The following is a 20,319-nucleotide window of genomic DNA, read 5'->3' as shown; positions in this document are numbered from 1 at the left end:
TCTTTTAGCAGAAGGAAGGATCACTGCCCGATTCTAACCTTTGCCAGACTGCTCTGAACCCCAGCAACTTTACGAAAAGTAGTTTTATGCCTATCGAAAAACATATGCCCTTATTACACACTCTACATGTTAGCGAGATAATAGCCGTAAACCAGTGGTTTTTCAAGACAGAAACAAAGCATAGGGATATTTCACAAAGCAACAGATGTTTTCAAGTTGCTACCTAGGAAGCAACTTCTCTTAATGAAACTGAAAAATCAGACAAGTTTGCAACAATGGAGTATACTGGAGAAGCCGAGGTGAGAAAAAGTCTACTTGAAATGGATTTCTCAAGTGATCCTTACTTTTAACCAAGTTGCTTCAAATATTTTCTGCTGTGTGCACAAGAGCTTGAATACTGTTTGATCAGAAAACTTCAACTACATATTGTAGGCATCCCTTTTTAGAGAAGCTGTGTGTAAAGTTTCAAAGGGTGCCAAACACTATCCCTGCATCTTTAAAGTGTGTATCCATTTTTACTGTAAATATAAAGAAATAATTCTGCCCACTGCATTTTAATTTAAAAAAAATACATGTAGGGCCTACATACAGGTACAGCTTATGACTCTACTAAGAATTAAAAAAATTAGGTTTAGAATCAAATAATTCCATAATGCTATTTTTTTGTTAGTTTGAAATTCACAGTTGCTTAGAGCTTCATATTAATCTTCTGAAGTTGTCCACCCACAGAGTTTCTTTAGATGGCTGATACTCTTGCATATTATTGACATCACAGTAAAGGTAAAAGTGTCTTTGCAGAAATTAGAGAAATACCAATGTGCTTTCCACAGGAATAGAAACAGCCTTCTGGGATGTGCACTGAGCATTATCTGCTGTGAAGGATGTGGAGATACCCTAAAAAGCATTTGCATTTGGGTACATTAGGCTACCATTTCCCCAAAATATTCACAGATAGATCAGGCTTAGGAGTGAAGCAGATACATGACACAACCACTGCAAACAGTCTAAGACCAGCTGGGAAGCAGCCACTTAAAATGATCTCATTAAAGAACCACCAAGTGTCAATGGCTTGATCAAACCATACAATATGGAAATTGGGAGATAGTTTAGTTGGCAGGAAGTATTATACCCAGTGTGAGTTACTTCAGGATGACATGTCAGCTTTAATGCAGACAAAGTCTTGGTTAGTGTGGTTGACCCCCTTAACCACGTGATGTGAGAAGGGGCAGAGGCACATCAACTGCTTGGTGGTTTCCGTTTGCTGCTCATAGCCAAGGAAGGTTTATGTGTACACAGCTCCTTGATTAACTGCACCTGATGATGCAACTCCTACAGCAACACCTACAGCTCAACAAGAGGGAGAATATAAAAATCCTGCAAAGCAGCACAGATCAGTCAGAGGTAGATTAACAGCAGTAAGTGGAAACAAGTTAGGAAGAAATGGTTACTATATTGTACAGTTGGCTTCTATGCTGTTTCCAAGAAGCATGAATAATTTCTTGGTGGTATCTTGTCCTTCCCTCCTGTAAGAAAACCTTCCACCTGAAGAAGACTTTCACTTCTGCAGGATGTTGAGGCTGCATGTCCTACCATTCAAATGCAGACTCCCCAACTTCAACCATTTCTGATTTTTCACTGTGAACAACTACAATACAGACATTTATTCTTTCCAATCAAATGCAGGTTTAACTATAAATTTTATACTATCTCCATAGTTGCTTAACAATTTGTCAAGTCTGTTGATAATTTTTTTTTTTTTTAAACAAAGAACATAATATAAAAGTTACAGTACAAGAATTCCCTGCTCCGTCTGGTCTATTTCTTCTCAGCAAGGAGGGAAAGCTTCAGACATGGATTTGGAAGGGTTGCGTTTGTTTGTTTGTTTTAAATAAATATATAATTTCAAACTTTATTTTCTTTTCCAAAGGACAGTGTAGAGAAACCTCTGCATTGTAATTTACTTCTGATTTCAGCCTCAGAACAGCAAAGCTCAGATCACTGACATTTCCATGCTCAGAACACTGAAATTATAACCAAACAGAACTCAAAGAGTCAGTGCTCTGCACAGGGTTGTATTTGCCAAGTGCAGTCAGTGATGCTTCCAAAACAAAGAGGAAATAAAAAATTTATAGCTGTTGGACACAGTTGTAACTATCTGAAAAGCACTATTTAATTAAAAAAAAAATCAAAGCAAGTTAGAAAATTGACTGGCTTTTAGTTAAATGCATGCATCTGTCATTTTTTTTTTTTAATGAGAAAACAAGATAGGCCAATGATTAAATGGTAAAAATCTACAGGAAAGGCGTTGTTACAAACACTAAATTCAACTGCAGGTTACAGAACACTTGTCAACGTCTGTTCTTGCACCAGAACTCCCAGTCTTGGAGCCTGATTTGGCACAACCAATCTTCAGTTCCATCTCTTGTCCCCAGTCCTCTAAATACTGTCAAATACTGTTAGTGTCAAAACACCAGAAATTCTGTACAGGTAGATGTCCACAAGCTTGTAATTTGAGTATGTTTTCAGAGGAAGTCTCAATACCAAGCCAACTCTCCTGAATAGCAAGCTTCCCTAGTACAAGGGATACAACTCAGCTTCTCATTGAGACATTTATACAGTTCTACATACATTTTTGTAGACACATGTCTGTTTTGAATGTATATCTATATACACAGACATATATGTGTCCTTTTTCATTATTTTAATAGTTACCCATGACACAACACATATACACACTCAAAAAATACACACATTAAGGCAACTCTTAAGAGAGCCTTTCTTGCACAAACTTGCACATTTCACCTAGTCAGACCAGAAAGCATATTGATAACAAAAAGCACTTTACCTTCAAGAGCAACTGCTCTTTCCCCATCTTACAAGTTAGTGATTAAAGCACCAGTTCCTGAGGCACTTACAGTGTAACTCTTGGCTGAAAACACTACAACTGTGACACACTTCTGCAGAGTATGGATCTCAGTGGTAACCACAGTGAGAACCAATACGTTGAATGATAAAAATCCAGTACTGTTTCAGTTTCTTTACAATGTAAAATCATGAGTATTTGCATAACCAACTTCTCATTCCACATTCAGCTGGATACCCATCTCCTATTTATTGCAAAAACTAAGTCTGTGGTAACAGGTATTTTTCAGTACTTACAATAATTGTAACAGTCTTTTTGATAAGAGATAGATATGCATACATGGAAGATATCTTAAAAGCAAACAGATAAAATGCTTACCCCTAGCGCTGGTAATCTTTGTGTGCAACTGACAGCAACCTTTAGTTTCCAGTCTGTTTCGCCATCGAGCTGGTCAGTTCGAATGAAACATGAACCTAGGAGTTATGAAGAGACATCAAACAGTTACTTTGATCTCAAAAATTCAGTTTGGGTTAAAAAATTTAGAAGAGTGAAAATAAAGCAATGTGCAACCATTTCTAAATAAACATCCTACATATAAAAGGATTCATATTTTGGAATGTCTGTGTATTTCTTCCAGGAATGCTACATATATCACAATAGCGTATTTTTTCTGATAAAATTAGCAATATCCTGTTTACAAAAGAGGGAGAGAAATCCTATTTTACAGGTTTCTTAACAGGTTTGCAAATGTTATCAGAAGAGATGCAACTTCGTGGGCTGAATTTTAAACAGGTTTAGGTTTTTTTTTTCTTTTTGGAATTATCACTTGCACAATTCCAACACAAGAGAATAATGAACTGATGCCTGTGATTTTTGTCTCTTTGCTGGTATGACATCACAAACTTCCTATAGTCTCCCAGCTTCTCTGAAAATTATATTTTAAAATAAATCCTTCATATGGATACTATTTAAAACAATATGGACCCCAGTGTATTACACTTAAATTATTTTGAATCATCTGTAATTGTCAAGCATCCAAGGTTAATGAAACCTGTCAACACATGCACAGTACTTAAGATACCAGGGAAGCTCAAGGTACAGACTGATACATACTGAAAAGAATCAGTATGCTTGACAGACAGAAGACTAGTATTCAAGAAACAGAAAACAGACTAGTGCACAGCCTCTCCCTGCCCTAATAACTAGTTTGTTGGGTATCATCAAGCATAGACTATTACATAGATTACTAATGTAAGATTCAAAAAAGAATGCACATGAACATTGCAAATCTATTAAAAACATACACAATTAGCTACAATTTCCATCTAGTTTGAAGCCTTTAAAAAAAGGTGGTAAAGTTTTAGCAATACTCTTGACAATTGCTACACTAAAGAAACCTTAAATATTTCTGAAGTAGTAATTACAGCTTCCATTAACCTACAGCCCAACAACTGTATGCACTATTGTTACTGTGTACTATGAGTGTGAAAATAGAATTTTCTAGTTATTTGTAAATGTTAAACAATGTGTATAGACTTACATGCGTATATACCCACAATTCCTCCTATATTTCAATCAATCCAATAAAAACTAACAGTTTCATCACTAGAAGTGATATGGTAGCTATTAAACTGAAAAAAACATTGTCGAAGGACTTTATCGGGGTTTGAGTCTTCTTACACTGTCCTGGTTTTGGCTAGCATAGGAGTTAATTCTTCCTCTCGGTAGCTAGACTAGTACAGAGTTTTTAGATTGAATATGGGATTTGGTATGAGAAGAATGCTGATAATGAGCTGATGTTTTCAGTTGTTGCCAAGAGATCAAGATTTCTCCAGCTCCCCAGGTCCTGCCTGTGTGCAGGTGTACAACAGGCTGGGAGTAAGCACAATCAGACCACCAGACCAAAATTAGCCAATGAAATATTCCATATCATATAATGTTATGCTCAGTATATAAAGAAGGGGTGGCTGGGAAGGAAGGGGTTCTTTCTCTCACTTCCAGGACTGTGACTGCAGGATCTTGGTATTTTGGGATCACTAGGTAGGAATGGGCTAGGTATCAGTCAGAAGGTGATGAACAATTGCTATGTGCATTACCCATTTGTACTCCCTATTAATGTTATTGTTTTATTTTATTACAACTATTAAACTGTTTTTATCTCAACCTACAAGTCTCCCTTTACTCCTCCAATTTTATCCCCCATCACCTGGGTGGGGTGAGCAAGCAGCTGTGTGGTGTTCAGCTGCCAGCTGGGTTTAAACCACAACATGCACAGACAAGAAGACACTGTGATAAAAGCATTTACTCTAATAAGCAATACATCAGGAAAGGGTACCTACCAGTGAAGACAAAAATTAAGAGAGAGATTCCTTAATAGGACACATGGACCCTGATGTAAGTAAAATCTAACAGAACCCAATGTTTTATTCATCAAAACCTGTAAATTAAGCAGTTCAATGAGAACAGTCTGAAAGGTCATACTTGAGAAGCCACCTGAAATTGTATCTGACTAGAAGGCAGCATTTTTGCACAAGTCTTGAAAGAAGCTTACAAGCCTTCATGTAACAGCTGTATTTATATTAAGTGCATAGTAATTAAACAAATCTTTAAATGTTAAACAGCTCTCAGAACACATTATCACAACTAAATTTCATCCAAAGCATAGAGCTGCAAACTGCAAAGCTGTATCTAAAGTTCTCAAAAAGCTGATTTTATATTCTTGACAGGATTCCTTACGGATTCTCTTCTAAAAATAAAATACTATAAAGCACTTTTTGAAGAGTCCAGTGATATGCACTACATAATAAGAGTGAGGTACCTAGAAACATCTAGAAATACCACAGTTTCACTGCACTTCCTATCCATGGCATAGATGAGCCTGCTTTCCATCATACTTTTCCTGTACAAGACATTTCATGGCTCTCTTTACCCTTCTTGTCAATGTTGCTCTCTTCCATCAATTTCATTTAGAATTATACTATAGATCAATGCAGTTCAAGACCAGTGTTGCTCCTGTGAATGGTTGACTGCACATATATTCATTTAATAGAGCTCACACTATGACATGTATTGGCCAGCTGCATTTCCTCTCCACTTCAGCAGTTAATTTCATCAATAAGTTATCTCATAGCTTGTTTCCCTTTTATCTAGAAAAAGGGACTCCTTTCTGCCAAGTCAGCTTTCAATAGTGATCACAACAGCAAAACTGAAACAATACAATCCTCCTCTTTACCTCAAATGCTGCAGCAGGTTTGACTAAAGTAATTTTAATTATACTATGAGATCCTGATTTTAAGCCTGGTTTAACTAAACTAGAATCATGGGAGATTAAACATGCAATTAGAAATAATGTATAAAAACAACTGTTCACCCCTACCAAGCCATTGGACCTGTAAAAAACTATACCCCACTGTGTATTGCATGGAAGTCACATGTAATATACCTTTGGAAAGTGTTTCAGTCAGCAGTACATAAAACTGAAAATCAAAGTCTTCTGAAAAAATAGCTATTGTAACTGCTCCAGTTTGAAATGATCGGAAGCATTTTCTCCTCCTCCCCAATCACAAAATTAAAAACCAACAAACCAAATGTAGTATAAAATTGCATTATATGCTTTAACAGAATGCTTTAGGTCAGTGTTAAAAATCTCTTATATTTCTAACCTGAATATGACTTGCCAGGAAAAAAAAATAAATCCATACGTTATGTCAAGGATTGCTCTGAATTCAGTGATAACTCTTGAACCTGACAATTACTTTACAACACACAAATAATCAAAATTTGTTGTTGTGTGCTGCTTAAAGGAAAAATCAGAAGTATTTTAAATATTTACCAAAGAATAGCTGTCTACAAAAAAAGAGATAAATTCCACACTGAACATAAGAAATTTTCATAAGGCTATATATAAACGAGAATGAATAAAATACAACTTTATACAGTGAGGGCACTAGTCATTCAAGTCTAGTGGACAAAGCTGAACATTGTGAACATCTGACTTTGTCTTTGTAATGAAAATTTTGATCTGAATTAGAATTTAAAGGTTGGTTTAAGGAAATTACACTGGATTTAAAGAGTTTAGTCATTTATCAAAAGTGGTGAAAACTTCACATGAACACATTTAAACTAATTTACAGGTGTATATAATATTCATTTAGCCTAATCAGTTGAAGACAGACATAAATCAATTTAGAGCATGTCCATGCAAGATGCTGCCCAAGTGAAATTAAACTGATTTTAAAAATAATTTCGTTTGAAAACTGAGATTTGTATGCTTAGGAAAGTCCTAGGATGACTATTCCACTTTTTGTGTTTTAGCAAAAGCTCAACAATTTGAGGCCTGTCTAGAATTTAAGATTGCTTTTCTGTGGAAAAGCAGCACTTGCAATACAAAAGATGAAAACAATTTTAAGAAACTGAAGTAATTATGTAAATTTAAAATATAGGATATGTTGCCAATCATTAGCAGACGGTTATTTGAGATACTACAGATAAAACTCTTCTTAAAGGCTATTTTGTGGGTTAACAGAATATTGAACAAAAATAATGTTTATTTCAGTAGCTTTAGCAGTATTGTGAAACAGAGATACAAAAGCTCATCTGTGAAGGCACTAATTTAGAGCCATGATATGCCTGACCTAGATTTGTCAAACAGAAGTACAGAGTAAGCAGGGAGAATCCTACTAACTCAGTGTGTGCTGGACTTAGGGCTTTATTCAGAACATGCATACAGGATGTGTATGTGTCAAATGCTTCTGGGAATGCCTTAAACTTATATGTGCATCAGTGACCTCTTTTGTGGGCCTGCACACCTCTAGAAATCCCGAAAAAAATGGTCCTGAACAAAAAATTTCAAACTAAATACAGGTTGTGCTTGAAAAATGCTGGTCATATTTTAGCCTTAAACTTTAAAAAAAGGGGAAGGAACATTATCACCACCACCCCACCCCCCCAATCAGAAAGGGAAGATTCTTAATGAAGTAAACCAATTATATAGTGTTAATAGAAAGCTTATATCATCATCAGATAGCCAAATCTTGTATTTTTTTTTATACTACCGAACTTAGTATTCATATTTTATGTATTAATTTCTTTGTGTGTTGGTATCTTTAAATTTCCTTAAATTACAGTAATGTACATAAACTTGTGCTATCACCAAGCACTTAAGTTTTATTTTTATATACACACTTCTGGGTATTAATCACAGTGTTTTAAGACATGCTTCTGAAAATAAGCTATTACTTGGGATGTTACATATTTTCTTAAATGTATTCTAGTTTACAGGGTTTTTAAAATTGTTGTGTTAATTATTTATTCCTGTTTCATTTGGAAATGTTTCTGATAAGCAGAAATACGGGTAATTTATCCTTAAAATAATTAGCTACTATTCAGCCTGTTTACCAAAGGGAACATGTAGTGAAAGTGTAGTTTACACAAGAAACCCAGAATAGCAGTATTGACAGACTAAGAGCAATCTGCTTTCCAAAAGGAAAAATAATTAATTATATATAAAATTGCATCACCTGATTTTCATGGAAGGCTATAATGAAGAAAAAGGCAAAAATATCCAAATTATCCAATTTACATAAAGAATGGATGCTTGCAATAACTGTGGAAAGAAAATCTCAACTACCCTAGAGAAGGTGGTTTAGTCTGCTGCAGAAACAAAACTGTGTCATCTGTAGCATTACATACTTTCTTGTATATTACATACATCGTTCTTTCAGAGGTGTTTCAGTCAAAGGCTCTTTAGTAGAAGACTGCAACTTTTCTTAGTAGCCTAATAGTGTCCTAAAATAATCAGACAGAAGCAGAATATCCTCCCAATTATACAAGTATGGCCTCATGCTCTTTTTTAGGCAATAATACTCTTGAATAATCTAAGACCAGGTAATTGAACCCAAATACCTCAAAACGAATGCATCAGTTCACAGAAATTTCCTGCAAATCAGATTCTGAAAAAGGCAAGGAAAAATTTAGGTAGAGGAGCATCATGAAAAGACAAAACTTCCTCCCTGCTTCCTTCTTTATCCTGAAGTCTACTGGCTTTTTATTTTATTTTTTTTTTTACAGAGAGGTGGGGAAGTACGCTAATACATAAAGCACTTGCTTTCCAGGACCAGGCAGCTTTCCTGACTAATAGCAAGATGAGAAAGTAAAATGGTTTTCTTGCCATAAGAAACTAAATTATCCCACTTGTCCCGTATCCAGAACTTAATAACCACTCCCAGGTCCTGGCCTGGAAGAAGGATCTGAGAAAGAAGCGTTAAGTCATGAGATGAGATGGAAGAGAGGATTCTAAATTCAGGGGAAAAAAACCCTAAGGAATAACTTATTCTGACTAGCATTAAAAAATGACAAAGTGAATGATGCATCATTATAAAAATACTTCCACACTTCTGTCCTTCACTTTTGCTGCTCTTGCTTTGAGCAATCACTTAATGCAGATCTTGCCTTCAACTACACCTATTTAATCAGCATTTTACAAGTGAAATTATTTTTAAAAATATTTCCATTTTTAGATTTCACAAGTACATTCAAATTCCTTCCACAGAGCCTTAACAGTCAGCCCACACACTGTATTTGTTACAAACGTCAGTATACACAGCAAAGAATAGTATATAAGAAGCCAGTCAACAACACAGAAGTTCTGAAAACCTTATTTAACTTTCTCTTGGAGAACAATGAAGTTAAAGGATTTCTGCTTGCATATTTTTTGCCAGATATCAGCAAGCTTAAAAAAAGAGACTTGCCAGTAAGCACTAAAGAGAACTTATAGGTATAATTCAAATAAGCCATAGCACATACTTTAATGTCATACTGTACTGAAGATGCATTGGAGGGAGGAGACTATGATTTAGTTGTATATAGCAGATATGCAGGAATATGCATATTTTAGAAGCATATTAAAGGCCAACCCAGTCCTGAAAATAGAGTGTGTGCACTAAGCAAACAAACAAAAAATCATAAAATTGAATTATATTTACTTTCTATAATATGTAACTGGTAAGAATTCATGTCAGTTATTCTTAAACAGAGAAAATGCTAAACTACCATTACATGTCTGTGTTCTTCTGAGTCAAATCTAAATAAATAAAATTATGTCTGCCTTCTCTCTCAAGAGCTGTATCCAATGAATTTTTTACAAATGAGAACAACAGCTACAACTAATGCCTTTCAAGCCTCAGCAAAACTGAATTATTAAATCTGTCTGCCTATATCCTATTACAGCCTACTTATGAATACTTGATTTTATTTTGTATAATTGACAACAGTTGTCAGGAAAGGAAGGTTTTAACGGCAATCAAATTAAGATCAACTGGTATAAGTGTCACAGTAAAGAGCCTGCATCAAGTGTTGATGAATTAATTGATGGGTCACTGGGAAACAAGGCACATGGAGCTGTGGTGTCATAAACAGCTATATATTGTCTGGTAGTATTACCAGTCCTCCTGCTTTAAGACAGAAGCATTGAAAGAGATGGGTTACTAGAATATACCCAACAAAAGAAAAATGGACTTTGACTTCACACACCTAACACCAGATCATTTACGAACAACTTAATCTTTAAATCATTTATATTACTTAAGTGACTATGTGCATGAAAATTTTAAACTGATGACAAGATGAATAGCAGCACCAAGATGACATGTTGGAGTACAGAGTTTCATTTACTGCTATAACAAGCAGCTTTCAATTATGATAGCTTCTAAGAGGAAAAAACCCCAAGACACCTGAAATGTCTCAAACATTTAAGCTATAATGCCATCACATAGGATGCTATCAAAAAAAATGTAGTGACATTTATACAAGAAATTAGTTTTAAAGCATTAATTTCTCTTAAGACCATGAAAGAGCTGTGTGTACTTGAGATATTTGATCTGAATTAAGAAACCAATGAAGCAATTGATTAATTGGAATTTAAGCCATCAGTCACTGGATCCATCAACAGATTCATTTACATTCTAAACAATCAGCTGATGGTCTTATAGGATACCATGTATTAATACACAGTCAATATGATACCCCCAAACTCATCACAGTTCGTTATTGACAAGCACACAGATGCTTTTAATCCAAGCTTGATCACACTGCGTCTTTTTTGAATTGCGATATTGATTCAGTACGCTTTAGGAATTTTTATCTCTATTAAAAACATTATGGCATTCTCTTATATAGAGCAAACATGTGTTCCAAGTAAATTCTAACTTACTGATTTATATTTTTTGAGATATATAGAAGGATACTCAAACACATTAATTCATCTTTTCCATTTAATAGGATTTGATGCACCACTTTGCTACATTAATCTTCTGATATATACTAGTAATCTTTTTGGAGAAACCTAGTGATACAGAAAAAAGATAATGTGAATTACTTACATCTTCAGTTTAATGACTAACTCAAAAACTCTGTCATACAGAATGCTTAGAACACTGAAAAAAATTTCACTTTTCAGACCAAAAGAAGGTGAAGGAGACCAGAATAGCACTTTATAATGGTATGAAAATCATTAGTGTACTTGGCAGATGTCAGCTTTACTATTACATTTTATACAGAATACTTTTCACTAACACTACCTCCCGTTTGTGCATTTACTTAGTCTGCTATTCTAGTTGGTTTTACCATTTAGAACTGCAGTAACCTATGGTGATTTGTTGCACGAATGATCCAAAAACATCCCCTGAATCCAAGAATCTTGAGAACATTTTCAGCCTTGCTTGTTCATTTGTAAACCAATTTTGCGCACATCTTCAACATATTAGTTGTATCTACTACATATGTTACTATTAGAAACATGCTTCTCAACAAGTAGTAGATTTACATCTTCCTTCAAATGAATCAAGGATGAAAATATTTTCCAGAAGAAGTAATTGTAACAGTAAGAGAAAAATCGAACTTAGTGTAACCTACTACAGCAAGCTAATTTCAATGAGCTTAAAGACTACTTTGATACAAAATATGCTGCACATCTGGATAAGTAAAAGGGATGAAACAGAACCTTTTGCAACAAGAAAGTCTTAACAAAAGTGGCTCCACTGCAAACCATTTTAAGGCCCCACTAAAACAGGAAAGTTGTCTTAACACTGATACCATTCCACAAAAGCTATTCCACAAACACCATCCATTTTGATATCTTAATTATCTGAATCATTATTCTGGTCTAAGTACTGAGTACAGCTGGAATTTTCCATTTATCTGTCCTTAATACAGTGCTCATTTGGTCTTCACAGGAAAACATTCTGGTTTACAATTGGAAAGTTGGTTCTTATTTAAAATGTATTTTGAGAATTATTCTTGCATGCTTGCTTAAAGATTCAATAGCAGCCTTCTCACAATGTACAGTCAGATATGCAGTATATTATACAGAACAATCATTAAATTGATGCCTATTGTAACAGAAATTAAATCAGGAATTATGACTTTTTAACTACCTTTCCTTCTTTTTTGTCTTAAGTTTCAGTAGAAAAATCAAAATCAATCCAATCAATTTTCTGATCCTAATGCAAAGCACATATTAACATTGATGCCACGTGTAAAGTTTCAGAACATTCAAAATACTTTAAGAATACTGACTAAACAGGCTCTCTGAGTTTTGACAGCACAGCAGAACTTGCTCTCCCCATCAACCTCACTAATGCACATACATTTCTAAAGACCAGTAACACAAGAAAATACATGTACATATACACCTCAAAGAAGAGTGCTGCAGCTGACTTTCTCCCTTGATGAAAGTAGAGCTCACAAGCAAACAGAGGAGGAAGATTTTAGCAGCAGCAATAGTAATCAACTTGAGGGACACTAAATTAGAAGGAGGAGGGATCAAAGCCTTGGTATCTCAAAGTTTAAACACAGAAAAGTACAAGTCAAAGGAGCTGACAAAGCCACCAGATTACAATAGGCATGTGAAAAACAAGATGATAAATCTCTGATTCAAAATTTAGCGGGGGGAAAAGCACATTCTCCTTTACCAAACAGGAGCCTTGGGAATAAGCAACAGACCCAGCTGCAAAGATTTATCACTGGACTTCACCACAGCAAAAAGCAGAGGATTTCTACTTTTTCCAATTTCTTTTTACTTGACAGACAGAGGAAAGCTGTGAAAAGCTACACGGACACCGGCAATCAGAACTGTAACTGAAGAAGTTAAATATTTGAGCTAAATTTAATTTACCCTTCACATGTACCAAGAACAATGACAGTGTGGCAACATGGTCCGTAGCACTTGTATGGAGAACCCAGTGCTCTCCTCAACCACATACTCTACAAGATAGGTTTTCTACCACTGGAAAATGCTGCTAGACTAAGGTAGTTCAAGTCTACACACACTTCCACTCCAACTCAGCCAGCCACATACCTCAAAAGCCCCATATAAAAGTTAGAATGAGAGAAACATGTGCAAGCCATCCTTTCCTTATGAATACATTAAGATCGATTTGAGGATCATTTCTAAATTTTTAGTGAGACAACTTTAAAACTACTACAAGATCACTCCTCATTAAACCTCATAATAAAGATGAGGAACACCAAGAGACATTTTCGAAATGTTTAAAAGAATTATCAAGTTAATGTTAACAGCTTGCCTAGAAAAGCCTTCAGGTAAAAGAAAAAAAACCAACTGAATTAATCTAAGAAAATAAAAAGGTGACAGTATCTTTAAAAAAACATAATGCATGGCATCAATCTTATGAACAGATAAGTTATGGAAAACATATTATAAATTGCTTCTACACAAGGAATTCTTGAACCTAACTTCTGCAAGAGCAATTTGTCCTTTATTTTCAAAGACTTCAACAACATATCCACGGTCTATCAGTTATAAATATGCATATAGTTTGTTTTCCCAGCTTGTCTTGCCTTCAAGATCTGCTTTAAGGATTCTCACCTTCATCTTTTCTAAGCCGTTTCCCAAAATTGGGGGAATTGTTTGGGATTTCAAGATATTCAGATTGCTATGGCAGCTGAGCCACTAAATGCCCTAAAATTCTGGAGAAATGCATTATTGCTGGAGAAGGAGAACCAGCACATTTATGCCTAATGCAATACACAGCCTCCTTACAGATCAACTTGTTCAACTCTTACTAGTTTGGGATTCTTTTTGCTATGAAAAATAAATAGTAAAATATTTCTTTGTTACTGCTTGTGCTACAAATCTAATGAAACACATGCACTGTGCTCGTCACCCAATTATACACAGAAAATAATTATAGACTAAAATATATGATCATGTCTTTTAATAACATTTTAATGCATAATTTTACATCAATAACAGAGAGAAGGCAATACTATTAGGAGCTTAATGCCTGCCAAGACTTATTCCTTCCACCACATATCACTCATACTGACTATATCTTAAACAAGTAACCGATCACATAGAATCAGTATTACTCAGTGGCTTAAAGCAGATACCAAAGCATTTCAAGCCTGAGTTAAATCAAATGTTAAAACCAGAATAGGAACTGAAGTATAGAAACAGATTAAAGTAGTTTGGACAGATTGTTGGCAGCTACTCATGCCCTGAAGATAAACTTTTATCTGGCCGTATGTGCAAAACTTAACTCTAGTCATTTATCATTCTCTATAGCAATAGATTTTCAAAGCATTTTAGTTCCTAGACAGGTAGGTTTTAGAAGGCTTGTTTTCTAAACGTAACAGAAAATTCCAGAACGTGTGACAAGTACAACTCCTTCAGCCTTATTATTCTGCAGTAGCTGGTTTTATAAAGAGAGATAAAAAGTGACATCAGTTGTGCAACTGAATTTCAAATTGACAGTATTCCTCTGGTCTGATTTTCAAATATGTGAAGTTCCAGAACAGGCTGGGGCCCAGACAATTAAGGTGTTTGTAGAACACTTATTCCTAACTGTCCAGAGTAAGTAGATACTACTTGAATCACCTTTATTTTATTGCAGTGAGTTTGAGATTTTGTATGAAGATGCAAATAGCCCTATTTCCATGCACAATACTATTCCACCACACTATCTTTCTCCCAGTAACTTTCAACTTGTGACCAATTTCAATCAAATATGGCAGACCAAAGATCACAAGGATATGAAATTCCTTGATTTTTTCTGAAAAACAAGATGATGAAAGACCTACATGAACAAAAGAAAAGCCGAGCCGTTAGCTCTAGCAGTCATCTGTTCTAGGACCTTAGCTCAGAACCATCCACTGCATATGCCAGCTTTCGTTCCATGAATAGTAAGAATCTGAGGTTACTGGAGGTAGATAATTAAAAGGTTGAAAGAAAAATTTAAGCTTCATTCATTCATTTTGATACTGTAGTCACCTTATCAAATTTGTGTTTCCCTCAGTATTTCACATTTGAAAGTTAACAGAGCACAAATATTTCAGAGATATCAAGTCTTACTAAGACATGCACCAGATTTTCATAAAGGACCAGTTCCAGTTCCCATCAGAACACTTTTGTGTGTTAGCATAGGAATAGCTGGCCTGGATCAGAAGCCACGCACTGAACCAAGGCACCAACACCACCAGGCACCAGCAAGGTGGAGGACAAGGATTTTAGATTAGAGAAGGAAAGAGTTGCTTAGAGGAGAAAGGTGTTTATCCTTGAAATTTTTCTTCTGTCTTTTACAAACACAGCATCTTTGATAATATTCCTATAATGCTGAAGTCATTAACACCTGCTTCAGTTGGCAGTTCCTGTGGACAATTATAAAGTTATACAGTGATGTCTGGAATGCCCTGTCTAGCTTTTGATCTATAATTGATATGGCATGTAGGACAAATCAAATGTAGAGAGCATGCCAAGCAATTAAAAAAAAAAACCCACAACTGAAAACTATGTTAAAGGCCACTTAGGATATAGCTTAATTTCAGTTAGGGAGCTTTCTGTTGCTATAACACAGATCTTGCCTACATTTGCATAGCAGCTTTCCACTAAGGTAGTCAGTTGTTTTTGGCATGAGGCCTGCTTATACACCAAATGAAAATAACCTTTAAACCATCTTTTGCAGCCAGCTCAGCATGAACATTTCTTTTAATCTGGTGGAAGGCTGATAAATAGGACAAATCTTCAAGTTGCTTGTCATCTCTGCCATATGTAATGAACAAAATCAAGATTCAGCCTTAATCTTCCCCCCTCCTCCCTTTTTAAATATATAAAACCAAGATACTATTCCAGGATTTTTTTTATTTTTTATTTTTTTAATTTTACTTTGGAAGTCAGTGAAGGTCTTGTAGAAACCTGTTATATGGGGAGCCTGACAGCAGCAAAGAATTCATATCGGAGGAGTGATTTCTACCTGCTCCATCCACCCAGGAATTAATCCTAACTCTAAACTCAGCCATCTAGCTGCCTCCATTCATGAAAGAGAGGAATATCAATGTCACAGACTGTCAAACATGAATACAAAGACCCACCTACATTAATCTTTAAACGAGCTTTTCTAAAAGTCTGATTAAAAAACGAAACATATGAAATTAGATACGTGTACACAATTAGCATCATCATCATATCAGACTAAATGAAGGTATAATTCTAGATAAAGACAATGTATCTGATAAAGTAAGAAGACATCTAATAAGAATTCTGTTTTACAAAATAAGATTGATTCAGCCTCTGCTATTTAGAGTAAAAACTATACTAAAAAAGTCAACATTCCTAAAAGTACATTTGTGGGATGGGTCAGACGTGGAAGGGGAGCAAAACAAGCACATGCCACTGTCATTTCTTCCATGGCACCACACTTGCATAAAAGGAAGCAAGAAGTTGTTTTAGGCTGAACCTTGTAAACTACCCATTTATTAGCAACAGCTTATTTTTTGACTGAAGATATAGGATACTGCAGTGCTACATACTACAGTAATATGTATTGTAAATACTGAATTTGGAAAATAGTACTTTGCCCCAAAAGAAGCTTACAGGGTGGGTTGGATTTTAAGATTAGTTCAAACTCTATAGATTTATAGTTACAAGTTATAGTTAAACTGTTTTATTGCATAGAAGATAAAATAAAATTACATATAGAATATAAAACCATGAAAAACACTAATGTGTTTTACAAAGTACTTAAAGTGTCAACTATAAATTAAACCATAAATCAGTCAAAACTGCAATATCCAGGAAGAAACAATTACCGATGTAAGTGTTCAGTCTTTAGTCAAAAAACAATTACTGCCATATGCTTGAAGTTCAGGGGATTAGTTTTTTGGTGTTTGCTTCATTTTTAAAGTGCAATATCAATATAACTAGTTAACCTGTTGCATGCTTAAAAAAAGGTGCATTTTCAATGTTAAAAATCACATTACATGTGCAGCAGAAGTGTATATAAGTAATTTATATCAGAATTCTGGGAAGATTTCACTCAATCTGCTCTTTTACTCACTTTACATTCTAATGAACATTTACATAGTAGGTACACAGTTCTTTCAAAGTGCTCACAAGCCTTTTTTTAATATCAATTATGGAAAGTCTACTGTTACAACATAAACTTTTAAAGTAAGTTGCTTTATTTCCTAGAAAGCAAATTAATTCAGCTTCTTACAGGAAAATTTTAATTATGACATTCTAAGAAAGCTGAATGAAGTAGACATAAACACTGAACACTGAAATAGACTTGATGAACTTTACTTTCAAAAAATGTTTTTCTTCACCCATTTCTGACATAGGGTTTCACCCTGTTCCCCTCCTTCCATATATATCTTCACAAAGAGATAGTTTAACTTACATTAACTATGGTACTTCAAGATTTACTATTCATATATATTCTAGTCAAGACACAGAGGTATCCTGTACAGGTGCATTTCTGGTGTGTATTGTTCATTGACAACCATCCTTCAACTAATACTACTACAGGGAACAGAGACTACACAATGCCTTATAACCTCACAAACAGAATCCAGGAATTTAAGAATTAACAGGGAGGAAAACATGATATAGTGCAGATATGCAGACTGCATAATTTAAGAACTTGTTTTGTGGCAAAGTAGGCAACTGTGTCATCTTATTCCAGCAGTGACAATGCATCTGATGTCAACTGCTGTAAAGATCCTAGTTAAGGACACCAAGCTAGCTCTCACCAGATGAGCAGTTCTTGATGCCCCTACAACAGCAAATACTACACAGTGTTACATATTGAGTTCCCTACACATTTCTACTGTGCAAACATCACTTAAAAGAAATTATAACTCATACATACCCCTGCTGGAGTGGATGATGATTGCTTCCAAATGCCTGAATATGTAACACCTAATCCAACACAGCTACTGAAGGCTAGAAAAATTTTGGATCAACACACATTGACCTTCTACCTCTTACACACTGCATGCAAGTAGCCTAAAGTAATTCTTCTACAGGTGCAGAAGTCCTCCTACTTTCAACTTTTCTAGGAGCTGTGATTTCAGTTGAAACAGTTTTTGAGTCAGTAGGAAAAGATGACATTGTGAGTAGTCAAAAAACCATTATCAGTTTCTTTAAAATCATGCTGTATCCAAGAGATTTGAGTTGTCAGACATTATGCATTTTAATAAAATGCAGTACTGTGGGAGGGAATAAAAAGAAAAGAAAAGCCCATGCATTCTGAACCAGAGGGTGGTTAACCAAGGTGGAGATTATATACAGACTACTAGGAAATTTTGTCAGTCCAGACCAGTTATAGATGATCTAGTGCATCTAATCAGCATTTCAAAGTCATTAGCAAGACACAGTAACCATACAGTAATTTCTTCTTCTTTCAGCAAATATATAGCTCTAGTAGTATTATGTAGGCTATCCAAAATATTTGTCTTCTCTTACAAATGATCTCTGCAAATTTAGCCTTTTGTCTGAAATATATGATAGAACTCCAGTGCCACAGTGAAATACCAAGTGCTACTAATACAGGGTTTACCAATATTAGCTTTGCGAAATTTAGTGCTGTCTGACAAATATCAGACAGTTCTTCAGGATCTGAAGAGAAATGGTAATATAAAGGAGGGAAACTCATTTGAGTTATATGGGTGGCATCCAATAGCAATTTCTAAACTTTAATCAAAATAGCTATAATTTATAGGGTTCCTATAAAGGAGATATTTGTTTCTCAAAGATTAAGAGTGAGTACTCCTATCACCACGTGAAGAGAAAGAGCTAAGAAAAGTACTTCTCCTTTCTCACACTCAAAGAAATATTTTTGGTTTTTTGACTGACCAAAAAGGCAGTTTTATTTCTAAGTAAAAAAAAAAAAATCAGTTATTTCAAGTTTTTACATTATAATAGATATTTTTCAGTTATTTTGATCACATATTAAATTATTAGGTTCAGTTTTCCGTTCTTTTCAATTTAATAAATGAAATACAGATGATACTTAAATGTGTGTTGCAAGATAATGATTAGTTGTAAATAATTTAAAATAATGTCAAGTCATATGAAACAAGTAGTCTTTTAAATATAAAGTAGTCTTAATATTTGCTTTACCTAAACATTTTGTTATAACAGTTCATAAAATCATTTATTTAGAGGAATATACCTATAAAGGTCTCACGTTCACAGTAGGATTTCTCCTGTTTTACAGTCCAAGCATACTGTATTTCTCACATATGGACACTCTCCCATTAGTAGATCTCCTACCCTCAATCTATTTGAGCACTTTAAACTGGCCACAATGCACAATCTAAAATTTTACTGCAACCACAAATTTATCACGTAACCAACGTGAATTAACAAAACATACCAGTTTTTTCCGATGTTCTGAGAAACACCATGTCAGATGGGATTCGTTGATTCTGAGGAGAGGGGGGAAAAAAAAAAAAAGGTTGTTTTTAAGTAGGAAAAAAGTTAATTCCAATCAAATGTCCAGTAAGATCTATCACTAAAAGGTCACACTTGGATTGAAACTCAATTAAAATAGGATTTCTCACAGTACTTTACATTCAGCATTTGCAATTCAGAAATCAATATTTTCGAAAAATTATACAATAAGCAAACAGCAGCTAATCCTTTCAGATGCTCTTTATAAGTGAATCATAAATACCTGAAGAACTACAACAGATTTACATTTTCTTGACTGAAAACAGTAGTTCAAGAATATAAATATCTAACTGAAATATTTTAAAGAATAATTTAATTGAGCAAAACTGACACTCAGCATATATAATAGGAAACAGTGAAATTTAAAACATCTGTCTTGGCACACAAGTTGCAAACATGTACACCAAGTATTCTCCTCTCTCCCAACGCACACGAACATACACAGAGGAAATAACAAGTCAGGGAACAGCATTTTCCTGTTTCACATATCTATAAACCTCTTCTTTATAAAAATGAATAGAATTTCTTCCTCAGTATCTAAGGCACAGAGCCATATGCACAGTCAAATGCATCTGCATACCTGTTCTGGCATTTCCCCTTCAAGCACTGAATTATCTGTATCAAATCACATTCTCAATTTTTTGTTGACCACAGAAAGGCCAATCTAAAATTTCACAGCAAGGGCAAAACAAACAATACCACCCTCCCC

General features: G+C 34.8%; 1 protein-coding gene across 1 annotated transcript in view; it reads right to left on the bottom strand.

The window, feature by feature from the left end:
* The window catches only part of ATP9B (ATPase phospholipid transporting 9B (putative)), a 165,464-nt gene that overhangs the window by 97,454 nt on the left and 47,691 nt on the right, over positions 1–20,319 (bottom strand). Inside the window, exons 7-8 of the mRNA XM_026843584.1 lie at positions 19,534–19,585; positions 3,242–3,336 (exon numbers count right to left, since the gene is read on the bottom strand). Coding sequence (XP_026699385.1) covers positions 3,242–3,336; positions 19,534–19,585 — 147 coding nt within the window. The remainder of the gene's footprint in view (positions 1–3,241; positions 3,337–19,533; positions 19,586–20,319) is intronic.

Source organism: Athene cunicularia (assembly GCF_003259725.1).
Source record: "Athene cunicularia isolate RWA chromosome 2 unlocalized genomic scaffold, athCun1 chr2_part1, whole genome shotgun sequence".
Lineage (NCBI taxonomy): Eukaryota > Metazoa > Chordata > Aves > Strigiformes > Strigidae > Athene > Athene cunicularia.
Note: the sequence above shows the minus strand (reverse complement) of the source record. Positions and strands in the feature narration are given on the sequence as shown.